This window comes from Filicampus tigris, chromosome 17 (genome assembly GCF_054856515.1).
Source record: "Filicampus tigris isolate MCC_2025a chromosome 17, RoL_Ftig_1.0, whole genome shotgun sequence".
NCBI classification, from domain to species: domain Eukaryota; kingdom Metazoa; phylum Chordata; class Actinopteri; order Syngnathiformes; family Syngnathidae; genus Filicampus; species Filicampus tigris.
Window position 1 is genome coordinate 9,632,554 of NC_141233.1, and position 12,096 is coordinate 9,644,649.

At 41.3% G+C, this 12,096-nt stretch overlaps 2 protein-coding genes and 2 non-coding genes across 5 annotated transcripts; 2 read left to right on the forward strand and 2 right to left on the reverse strand.

The window, feature by feature from the left end:
• The first annotated feature begins 1,399 nt into the window (after window positions 1–1,399).
• LOC147133279 (early growth response protein 1-B-like) lies at window positions 1,400–5,111 on the forward strand. The gene is made up of 2 exons (XM_086012545.1): window positions 1,400–2,124; window positions 3,303–5,111. Exons 1-2 carry the CDS (start codon window positions 1,944–1,946, stop codon window positions 4,403–4,405), a joined length of 1,284 nt encoding a protein of 427 aa, XP_085868671.1. The 5' UTR covers window positions 1,400–1,943; the 3' UTR covers window positions 4,406–5,111.
• Window positions 5,112–6,019: 908 nt separating this feature from the next.
• Window positions 6,020–6,092, forward strand: trnav-cac (transfer RNA valine (anticodon CAC)). Its single transcript has one exon. It is a non-coding gene; the product is annotated as a tRNA-Val (tRNA).
• A 989-nt stretch (window positions 6,093–7,081) lies between these two features.
• Window positions 7,082–10,159, reverse strand: LOC147133281 (uncharacterized). Of its 2 annotated transcripts, none has more exons than XM_086012993.1 (5): window positions 10,063–10,159; window positions 8,147–8,521; window positions 7,554–7,630; window positions 7,336–7,471; window positions 7,082–7,267 (listed from the first exon to the last, which is right to left on the reverse strand). In XM_086012993.1, exons 1-5 carry the CDS (start codon window positions 10,065–10,067, stop codon window positions 7,159–7,161), a joined length of 702 nt encoding a protein of 233 aa, XP_085869119.1. In that variant the 5' UTR covers window positions 10,068–10,159; the 3' UTR covers window positions 7,082–7,158. The 2 variants fall into 2 exon arrangements, with proteins under 2 accessions (XP_085869119.1, XP_085869118.1); XM_086012992.1 differs by lacking the exon at window positions 10,063–10,159 and adding an exon at window positions 9,817–9,899.
• Window positions 9,007–9,079, reverse strand: trnav-cac (transfer RNA valine (anticodon CAC)). The gene has a single exon. It is a non-coding gene; the product is annotated as a tRNA-Val (tRNA).
• Window positions 10,160–12,096: the final 1,937 nt, after the last annotated feature.

Consider the following 12,096-nt stretch of genomic DNA (forward strand, 5'->3'; position numbering starts at 1 on the left):
ATATTAATGTACATTGGGCTGAACTCTGAGATATATATTGTATTTTGCTCATTCACAGCCAAAAAATGCCCAACTACATTATATATTTATGTTTTTTTTTTGTTTGTTTTCTTACCCCAGTGACAGCCATTGGAAGTCTCAAGGAGAGTGGTGGACAAAAAAGTTTGGGCTCAGGGGCCACATTTAATTTTTAAAACAGAAGGATCGGGACAGATGGGATGGGTCATTTGTTTGATCAGGAAAGAAAATCTTAAATGTGAATGCAAATATGTAAATGTAATTTTTCATTTGAATAATACATTGTCATTTTTAAATGAATTTAATTTAAAATTAACCTGTGTCACTCATGTTTTTGTTATTCACAGTAAATAATGCAGTTAGAAATTAAAAATATAATGAATACTTTACATTAAATTAACAGATTTGAGAGGGAATGCTGCTCATTTAAGACGACAAATATTGCAGAGTTTTTGGTAGACCAGAACAGAGGGCTCGTACTTTGCCCCCCTCTGCTCAAGGTAGACACAGTCTGCTTTCAAGGTTAAAGAAAATAGCCCGACAACAACATCTAGTGGAAAAGTTGGCGTACTACACGCCAAGAAGCTAGAGAGAAATGAGAGAACATTATGAAGACCTCTTGCCGAGGACTAAAAAAAAAAAACACTTTGATATCGATTAAAATAGCCCTACAGTTTATACCGTATATAATGCAGTAAATTGTTTTAGCAAGTTGGACATTTATTTTTATGTTGTTGATGGTTTTATGAAATTATGCATGAAAATGTTAAAAATAAATTTGAATTATTTTCTTGCACTGTGAGTTCAAACAAATACGCAACAACTATTTTAATCCGGTAATCAAGAGCGCCTATCCAGCCGGTTTCAAATGTCTCCCTCCTCCAATACGCCTGATTCAAATGGTCAGCTCATAGAAAGCTTTGCAGAAGCTAAGCGAGTGGCAACGTAAAATGGCCGCCGGTGGCTTCACTTCTTCCGACGGCGCGTAAACGGCGTTGTTGTTCTGCATTCGGGACGATGGGAAGTCGGATTTATCCCACTCGGGCTGTCCCAGTTCCGACGTCAAAGCGTTCGAGGTGAATGTAAAAAAAAAAGTTCATTTTGATTATTTACAACGTCTTCTAATCAGAAAACTTCAAGTTGTGTTTTACGCGACAAATACTTTTGCATTGTCTAGGCGATTTAAACTGCAGTCATCGTTTTTTTTTTTTCATGAGATGACGTAGTTGGGGGAGGAGTCGCCCTCCCGGGTCAGGCTTCTGGACGGAACACATCCATATTTGGCCCTAGGAAGTGATGACGCAAAACGAGGCGGTCTAGGAGATTTAGGCCAAATCGGAGTTGTTGACGTGGCTCCGTCACTTCCGGTCATGGCGGTTGGCAATAGTTTAGCAGCTACAGCATCGTCACCAGACATATAACATGGTCCACTTTTGGTTTCATTGGATTTTGGTCTATAATCGCCTACGAAATTGGAGTAAATCTGGTAGTGAATGTCATTAGGCATTTACGGGGAAAAAGAGCTAATACCCGGAAGTCTACTGGCAGAGCAACAGGAAAGTCCCGGCTCTGCCCATATATGGGTTTCCGTCTCGCCTTATATGGTAATATACGTCACGACAAGAGTCTATATAAAGCCAGCCGTAATGAGGAATCCTGTTGGTTCTCATGTTTAAGTCACAGTGCGCAACAAGTGAAAACACCAACCGGAAATAAGCACTGTCACCCCCTTATTTACAAAAAATTGTCACCTTATCCGTTCACCGGGACTCTCCTTGGGATCCCGGACCAGACCCAAACCCGCGTTGGCTTCTTCCGAGGGTCCGAGTCCCAATAAGAAGCAAGCCCGGTCCCCCCACGCGGTCCTCGGGCAACAGCGGAGTTCAGGTGCCCCGGAGCACCAGGAGCGGCCAAACCCCAGAGAGATGGCCGCGACAAAAGCGGAGCTGCTACTTTCGGCCCTACAGATCTCCGAGCCCCTGGCCGGATTCCCACCCGTCCTGTCCCCGCTGGACGGCTACCCAAAGCTGGAGGAGCTGCAGCTGCTTCTGCAGAACGCCGCCGAAGGCGGAGGGCTGCTGAGCGGAGAAACCGTGGACTATGGAGGTGGGTGGCTCCATTTGTTTAATGTGTGTTAATGTCTGACACAATGTCTTAATTGCACATTAAAACCATACCTAATGTTTCATTAAATGCACGACATTTGTTATATGTTACATCACTTTATATTGACTTTATTATTCCTGCAAATTACATTAATATCTAAAACAAACATATATTACATAAGGTGTGTGAGCCATATGCAGCATTTTCTTGAGCAGTGATTCCCAACCATTGTGGACTGTGTTACCGTATGAGAGAGCATAAGCTGTGCTGCGGATGATTATTCAATTTCTCTGAACTGGTTCAAAAAATATATTGTTTTACTACTGTACAAGTAATGTATCCTTGTTCATCTGTCTATGCCAGCGAATACTCTACCTGTATACTGACAGTGACAGACACATTAATATAACGCTCTTCCGCTAGATGGCAGAAAGTACAGCTAACATCCACCTGTTACCATTCAGAAATCAGAAGAAAAAAAAGTGTTCAACTACACAAGTCCAAATTGCCCCTCTAAGTAAGTAAATTGAGACAAGATAATAATTATATAAATACATTACTACTTTTTGTGGCATTTCTTTTTGGTGCTGTGCCGTGAGATTCTAATGTAAAATGTTTGCCTTGGGTCAATAAAGGTTGGGCAACACTGTTCTAGAGCAGTGGTCCTCAAACTTTTTACACCAAAGACCACCTCAAAAAATACTTTGCTTTCCATACACCCCACTAGAGGGAGCCCATGTGCTGCTAATGGTCCTCACCACTCTGAGAATCACTATCATTCGATACAGGCTGCGATGCAAATTTTAAAAGGACACAAAAAACTCAGAAAAAAGATCATTTGCAGATTTTTTTTTGGTCCAATCCATCCTGTTTTATTCATTTCATTGTCCACAGTTTTACGCATATATAAACCTTTCTGGGTGGGCGTCACCGGCTGGAATTACTATCTGATTTTTTGTTATTGGTGGCAGGGGTTCACTGTCAATGAGAACACTGTAAGAGCTGCAGTTGGCCACAGCTCACGCCTAGACACTCACATGCAGTCTCGGCAATGTCACGTGGCACCTCACCAGGCCCCGCCTCTTAAAGGCACATATACAGTACCACCTTATGGCTCACTTGGAGCCTCATGGCATCGTGATCCAGTGTTGTGATTTTCTCTCCTGTTTACGTTTCAGACATTCTGTCAGAACTAGCCGACCTGCAGAACCTTCCCCCGCTGACGCCTCGCATCCCCCCGCTCGCATACAGCGGACGTTTCACCTTCGAACCGTCTTCCACGTCCGGCGGCAGTGGCGGCAGCTTGTGGCCGGAGCCTCTCCTCAGCCTCTTTAGTGGTTTGGTCAGCGTTGCGGCTCCTCCCGCCCCCCCCTCTTCTTCATCGGTGACGTCCACGCCGAGCCAGCCGAGCTTCAGCTGCGTCACCACTGATGTCGGCTCCATCTTCTCCGTGGCGCCGACGTTCACCACCGCCGCCATGAACACTCTCGACCACCAGCCGGGCCCCTACCTGTCGCAGGGGCCGCCTCCGGCCTACCCCACCTCTAGGCTGCCAATGCTCCCGGACTACATCCTGCCTCAGTCGCAGGACGCCGAGCTCCTGAACCGGAATCGGAAGCCCGTGATGTCACACGGTGGGAATCCTCCGCAGCCGCCACTTACGCCGCTCTCCACCATCAAGGCCTTCTCCTCCTCACACATTCCCAATCATCCTATCACCACCACTGCCTGCCAGCTCACCAAACCAGGAGGAAGGAGGAAGATGCAGAGCAAAGCGTCCCCTCAGGAGCGTCCGTATACGTGCCCGGCGGACGGTTGCGACCGCCGCTTCTCGCGCTCGGACGAGCTGACCCGCCACGTGCGCGTGCACACGGGCCAGAAACCCTTCCAGTGTCGCATCTGCATGCGCAGCTTCAGCCGGAGCGACCACCTGACCACTCACATCCGCACCCACACGGGCGAGAAACCCTTCGCCTGCGCCGAGTGCGGACGCAAGTTCGCCCGCAGCGACGAGCGCAAGCGGCACACCAAGATCCACCAGAGGCACCGGGACCGGAACGTCGTCGCCGCTCCTCCCGCCTCCGCCACGCCTCCCACCTCCTCCTCGACTTGCTCCTCCTCCTACTCCTCGCCCGCTCACAGCTCCTCCTCGCCCACGCCTTCCGCCTTTAACCCTTCCTCCTTCCCGAGCTACCCCAACCTCTACTCCTCCTCCAGCTGTTCCTCGCCCCCCCAATCGGAGCGCCCGCCCAGCATCGCTTCGCTTCACAACATCTGTTAATGGAAAGTCAGACATCAGACTGATCAATTTGCTCACTGAGCATAAACTATACAAGTAAAACAGCATTTTTTTTTTTTCCCGAACGGGCCCTCCCACCTTCATTTTCAGATTTAAAATGATCATCAAACCCTCCAACCCAGGAATTCACCTGGGATTCAATGGCTTCTTAAAACTAAAATGATGGATTTGCTGTTCGAATTCGAGTACGGGTCCTTGAGATTTTTTCATCCGTCCTGTTTCGATTTTTATGTGAATTCATGTGACCTGGTATCAGGGGCTAATTTCTTTCTAATTTTCCCAAGGCTGCTACCAAGTAAGTTTTGGAGGGTCACATCTTTGGGACCCCTACAGTACATTTGTGTTCAACTGAATACAAAATTTGGTATGCTTTCGGGCTTATTGAATCCCTCAAAAACGTTGATTAATATTATGAAAGATAAACAATGATTTCAAGAGATGCAAAGATTTCAAACCAGCAACATTGACTATACACTATAGAAAGTTCATTAAAAAAATGCCACAATCAAACACTTTGTGAACTGAATGTAAATATGTGTAGATAATATGTATAGATATATGTACACACATGAATATTTTTGTATAGAAGTTTATTTTTTACCTACTGCGTAGGTTTGTATGTTCATATGCATTTATCACAAAATGTATTTTCCGCTTTATGGAACAAAGAATAAAAATGTAGAGCGCAAATAAATGTACCTCATAGTCTTCATTGACTCTCTGCAACACTATAAAATTGTAAATATTTAGGGGGTATTTTGTGATTTATTTACCGAAAAGAACCAATAAAATGAACGAGAGGACAGCAGTTACACTGAGAAACACAAAGCAGACACGATTAATCCACAAACCAATAGTGCTGTACAAATAAGCACTGCGCATTTATGTAACTGTTTTTTTGTTTGTACGCGCGCGCGTGTGTGTGTATGCGACTGTGCGTGTGTGAGTGACTGCACTTTGTATGCTGCAAAAAAAACAACCTCGCCAACCCTTCAACCCGAATATAGCGTTTCCTCCTGCTGCGGCGGATATCCTTATGTCCAAATATGGAGCTTCCTACTGGCCTAGCACCTAGTCTATGCATTGCGCATGCGTGCAACACGCTTGGTTTACAAAGGCTTCATTTCTTACCAATAGTGTAATACAAAAGCTGGCGTGATTTGACTTTCTTGGAAATTAATTAAAAACGTGTCCGTGGAATGTTTTCGGAGCACGTGACATGTGCGCTCCATGCGCGTAGTGTGACGCCACAAACCGGTCATACTCGTCGGACCGGACTACTCTAATATGCAGGAATGTAAAGAAACAAATGACTACAGAAATAGTATAGGACGATACGCCTTAGCTAATATTATTAAGTGCATATAACAGAACGTTTAATGTGTTGAATATGCACTGTAGACGTACAAGTTTGCTTGGCGACTTGTTACCGCGATAGCATTTCTTTTCACAGCAGTATTCAGTCGAATTCATGTTATTTGGTCGTTTTTTAAGTCATTTGGTCGTTGTCAAAAATGCAGCGAGAAAAGAATTTAAAACGAGACCTGACGTTTTGGTGCCGGATAAATACAATAAAAAATCCGGATAATGACAACAGTTTCCGTAGTGTAGTGGTTATCACGTTCGCCTCACACGCGAAAGGTCCCCGGTTCGAAACCGGGCGGAAACACGTTTTGAAATTGTTGTATTATTATTATTATTTAATTCAACACAATTGACTATGATTCACCTTACGAATTTGCCAAGCATAAACCGGGGATTTGTATTGTTTTATCATTTAAAATAAATGAGCACACACTTTTATTTATTCATTTGTTTATTTTTGTAGCTATTAAATGTATAATTCCTGTAAATTACTAAAACACGTATTGACCACTACTGAGGAGTGAATTGAACTCTAATCCACCAAAACCAAGTGAGGTAATGTTTTTTTTTTTTAAGATTAAGTTTTATTTTTAGATAAAGACAAATCTCTTCATCTTGGATCCAGACAAGTGATTGATCTTCATTCTGTAAAGCAATAGATTAGACAATTAAATGTCTCAAAGTCAAATGCAGTCATGTCCAAGATGTAGATTACAATAGGTTTCAACAAGATTAATTTAATTTAATTACAACTATGGAAAATATAAGAATTGAATTGTTGGATTAAAATTGGTTTATAGTCAAATAATTACCAAGGAAAGTTAAATTAAAATTGATCCAAGTAACTGTCCCTAAAAATCTATATGTTGGGGTCATTTTCATTAAGAGTCCTGAATAGATAGATTTTTTTTTCCTCAAATAGTGGCTGTCCTTCTAATAGACAAAAGTGCTACAAGGTGTGTTGTCCACTTAACCCTTTAGGCGAGATTTTTTTAAATCAAATATTCCATTTTGATATCACTATTTCAAAACGTCGTAGCTTGAACATGGTTAGAGATAAAGGCACACTGTAAATGTTGTTTGTTTGGTGCAATTTTGCTACTTTGGCGCTTAAAAGGTTAAGACAAATAAATGTCTCCCTCAAATAGACTCTTCCCTTTACTTAAACAAGAAAAATAATGGATGGAACTGTAATTACTTCAATTTATAGACGCTATCGGTCCCACACATGGACATTAAAACATCAACTATTGAGCCCATTTCCAAATGGTATTCTGCAAGGCTATATGTTAGGGCACTTTTTTATTGTTCCTCCTAAAGATACCATTCAAACCACCACTGCATGTGCTGTATGTAATCTTCCTCACGTGTCAGACACACTGGTATCCAATCCACATGTACTTGTCTGTGCCTTGGCAAGGATCGATAGGCAGAGTTCCTTTGAATGACGGGATGTCACACACGGACCTCTGTTCACATCTACGAATAAAAGCAAAAGTTCAGAATTTGAGAAAGCTGCCTTCGTGCCACTCTAAACACGGCCTTGCCTGTCAGCCACAAGACTTGTGATGTAAGTGGTGCAATTCAGGTTCTGATTGGTGCCCTCCATTTCCGTCGACCAGCAAAATGTCTTCCCCTGACGCCCGTAAGTGGCCAAATGCACTTGGATCATTTGAGGGGCGGCTGCGCAGTGAAAAAGCTGTGTTATTAAATATGGGATAATAGGATAATGTGACATATTTACGAGGACTAGAACTTGACTTACTACAATTGATCACGTCCGTCTGACCGTCACAGATGACTGCGGTGAGGCAGGTGTTATTCCGGCAGGCGTCGTAATAGCTGCAGTGCAACAAAGTAAGACAGCAATAGCAATTAGAATACAATATGTTTTCCTCGACGTGTGAGAATCTCGCGTTCTAATAATCAGTGGAGATCGGTAAGTGAACCATGCTTTGGTTAACTATAAAAGTTACTGGGTTGAGAGGGATGACTGTCTTATTGACAAAATTCTCCTTACATGCAGGATCATTACATGAATTAATTGTTCCAATTACATAATCGATTATCATTCCTGAAGTGGAACTAATATTAATGTCATTCTTTTGTGTTTAACGTAATACAAGTGTGTGGAATTGGTCGCTTTTTTACAGTAATTTTTTTGTATGTACAATAATGCTGACTTTGCTCACTTTACAATTTTATTTTGTTTGTTTAACACACCAATATTACTTTTGATTCAACATGACATTTTTTTAAAACCAAAATCGAAAGGAACGGCTTGCGAGTAAAGATTTTGAGTAAATGTTTTTGAGCGACAGATTCAGGAGGGACAAACGAATATTGGCTAGCACTGACCTCTCTTCATTTTCATCCTCAGCACCTTCATTTTCTGCTCTTTCAGCTGTGTTTTCTCCTCCATTCGATTCATTTTCATTTTCTCCTTTTTCGGCTCCTTCCATTTCTCCTCCATTTGATTCCTTTTCATTTTCTCCTCCTTCAGCTCCTTTGTTTTCTCCTTCAGATCCTTTATCTTCTCCTTTAGATTCTTTTTCATTTTCTCCTCCTTTGGATCCTTCTTCATTTTCTCCTCCTTCAGATTCTTCTTCATTTTCTCCTCCTTCGGATCCTTCTTCATTTTCTCCTCCTTCAGATTCTTCTTCATTTTCTCCTCCATATTCACCCTCACTTTCATTATCTGATTCCTCCTCCGAAGAAGACGAGGAGTCAGGACTGACTTAACAAAGAAAACCGCAACATGTTAGCATATTCTTTTAAGTAACTATTGCTTTTTTGCCCATTGTCTGCCCATATTACTCCTCATGCTGTGAGTTGGGTTGCTCATGAAGTTCCGCCCTCCTACACAACCTGATTACTTTTCAGTGACTGTTGATATGCATCAATAGACGTGAGTCATTTTAGAAGCACAATCGATTGGAAGGCCGAAACCAAACCAGATCAGGAGGAGATCAAATTGTGTGTTTGTTTTTATTTTTTGGCAAACAGACTTTATTTTAACCTATGAAACCTTGGACAAAATTATTGGTAAATAAGTGAATAAGTACAAGTGTGTGCTAATTTATTTTAAACATTTTATTTAACAACCTTTTTTTCTTATGGTTCTTGCAACAATAAAAATCCCCGGTTTATGCTTGTCAAATTCGTCAGGTGAATCATAAGCAATTATGTTGAAGTAAAAAAAAAAAAAAATCAAAGAGTGTTTCCGCCCGGTTTCGAACCGGGGACCTTTCGCGTGTGAGGCGAACGTGATAACCACTACACTACGGAAACCGCAGAACAGTAGTATCATGGAGACTAATCTGTACGCCCCGCAAATGGAATAGGGCGAGTTTTCACATAAAGCGGAGAGCAGCGGACACAGCGTGTTGCGGTGCAGAGATTGTACGCACCGTTTTTGTCCGAGCGGATCTCGAACCCGCAACCTTTCGTTTCAGTGGCAGCGCTGCTCCATTCCTACGCGATTTCGCGTAGTCCCACACGTGCAGTAGAAAGTTCCGCTTTGTTTAAAGTAGTCCAAAGTTGTCTCGATGACTATCGTATCTGTGTATCTTGTTTGCAGTGAATTGTCTTTTGAAGCGTGATCCTTTTCTCGGGTTTTGTGGCTAAAGTATGCACGAAGCACGTGACATCTTGAGGATACGTGATAAAGAAATGTCGAGATTTCATTATACCCTGCTAAGATGTCAAGACACCACATGGTATTGCTATTTTCTCCTCTGTATTTGTAATGGTGTATTTGTTCAAATAAAGTTTTGCAAAAATTGCAAAGCAGCCGCAAGGCATAACTCGGCAGGAACAACAAATTCACTAACAAAAACAAATTTCACAAATTCACTAAAGCAATGCCTGGCTCTCCCTCGGTAGTTCGTAGTATAGTTTAATTTTTATTACTTTAGACATTTATTTCAATGACCATTGTGGATTCTCTTCCATGAAAGCTGCACTGGGCAAGAATTCGACCTTAATAATTTTTTTTTTACAAATCTTTTGATGAAACATTGACTTACAAGTAGTTGAATGGCACTTTTGTCATGCCCTGTATAGTTTTTACTGGCACTAAGCAACTTTGAGGAGGATGGGAGCAACCCAAAAAAAATACAAATGTCCTGAATTTCTTTCCGGCATAGTCACTTCCTCCTTTCGCTATAAGGACGGAAGTCGATTCGAACGTCACCTATTACTGGTGTCATGGCAGAAGCCCAAAAACAAACAAAAAAACAAAAGTACTGTTTGAACAAAATTAGATTCATTACCTCATTGCTATTCATCTTTCACACAGCCACTGGAAATAGGAATGTAATTCAGTCCAACTTGCAGGCCAGTGAGAGCTCAGGATTTCACGACTACTACGAGCTGGCGCGCATGGGAAATGTGGTTGACTTTTGTCACACCACTACCGCTTTTAAATACAAAAAATGTAATGGGCACTAAGCCTATTGAAATTATTGTCATGAGTTACTGAGGAATAGAGTGGGCTAACTCCACTTTTTTCCCACCGAATGGCTGCCACTAAAAGTTTAGTACAATAGTGGTTAAAGTCCAAACCTATGTCAAATCTATAAATATTTTACGAAAGATGATAAATAAGTAGCATCAATTTATGTTAACATGCAGACTACAATAAGACTTTTCTTGATTCATTTTTATACTTAACTTAAAAATATTACATTTGGATTTAGCTCACCCTAATTCTTTTTAGTTTGCAATGTAATTTTGTATTACACATTAAATGTCTCAAACGTCATACTTTAGATTTTGGAATTTGTTTTGGTGAAATTAAGTCAAAGGCATTAACAAAACAATTGGCTTTTCCTCATTTTGGCAGTCATTTTTACCTATTAAATAACCTTTTGGATTAAAAGAAAAAAACAACCCACTTTATAGAGCTTGCATTTACCTGACACTAAGAGTGTGAAGGCCAGCACTGAAACACAAACATACACATTTTATTTAACAACTTTAACAAATCGAACACACGCTGCATCATTATCGCAGTACTGCAATAAGACTACTTACAAGCCACCAGCGTCAACTTGAGTGAAGCCATGTTGGTACGCAGGTCCTCTGATGAATGACGACTCGACGCATCGGTGGAGTTAACTTAAAGAGCTTTGGTGACCTTCATCGTCGCTTTATTTGACTTAGAGCTAAAAGTGTGTCGATTTATAGACACGCAACTCTTGCGCCTGGTGGGTGTTTGCCCTCAACAGTCACTTCGGAGTTTTTGTTGGGAAAATGAGTCATCCATGTGTCAAGATAAAGTTATATGAGAGAAGCCTCTAATGAGGGCAAGTATAGCATCAGAAATATCCAAAGTAGTTTTGTTCCCTCGTCATCAATGTACTTTACATTTTTGTATGTTTACTGTACATTTGATATTTTGAATTAAAATAGTTCGCGGGACTCCCGATCGCATATGTACTACATATGGAATAGCAAGTCTCCTGTTTGTTTCTCCCTACTTTTAAGGATAGAAAACAAAGTAAGATTACATGTTTATACACATTATTGGTATAAAACGAGAACTTAGAATTCAGTGGTATTTGTTTAATTGAGCTTCACTTGCCTGCCTACTAGGCCATTGGAATAAAAGTAGGGGAATTCTCTTTGTGGATGGAAATGTTTCTATATGTGTGTATGTGAGGAGGTGACGTAAAAAGAAGTTTGTACTCCTGAGGCCAACGATAATATACAGAACACACACGAGTGTGTGTGCTGACTTCCGGACAGGAATGGAATGAACCGCAGGCTGTCATCTTATTGAACAAGATATTAAGCATACACGTCGAACAAATGTACGGTAAACCTTTGTCATTTATGATATCGCATTGCAGGTTTTATTTGTATATAAAGATACTTTGTTTTTGTTTTCATTTCCATCATACACACGGAGAAGTAATACAAAGTCAGAATCCCATGTACAAAGTCAATATATTGCCAATTGCCAAAGATGGTTGAGGCCATTGTCATGTTACATGTCGTAATGTTCCAACATAATTGTTTTTAAAAAAAAAATGACATTACTCTCGTAATATTACAACTTAACTCATTCTATCCCAATGAAATATTTAAATGTCATTTCACAAATCTTCAGCGGTACTTCAATTCCCTCCATGCAAAACCAGGGTTTTTTTTTCAAAGGGGATTGACCTTTGCAAGCACAAGTTGCTTTCTTGGAAAGCTCAGGCAGAGAGGTAGAGACACTTGTTCCCCTAAATGTATGAAGCATTTGTTTCAACTTGCTTGGAAGTTTGAACACTGCAAAAGCTCAAAACCCATATAAAGGA

Bases quoted from the DNA above. Each gene is read 5' to 3' on its own strand.
- LOC147133279 (XM_086012545.1), top strand. From the start codon at position 1,944: ATGGCCGCGACAAAAGCGGAGCTGCTACTTTCGGCCCTACAGATCTCC. The intron at 2,125-3,302 runs GTGGGTGGCTCC...TTTACGTTTCAG, and splicing joins AGAAACCGTGGACTATGGAG to ACATTCTGTCAGAACTAGCC.
- LOC147133281 (XM_086012992.1), bottom strand. From the start codon at position 9,842: ATGACAAAAGTGCCATTCAACTACTT. The intron at 8,522-9,816 runs GTAAGTCAATGT...TTGTTAAGTCAG, and splicing joins AAAGTGCCATTCAACTACTT to TCCTGACTCCTCGTCTTCTT. The intron at 7,631-8,146 runs GTCAGTGCTAGC...GTTGCACTGCAG, and splicing joins GAGGATGAAAATGAAGAGAG to CTATTACGACGCCTGCCGGA.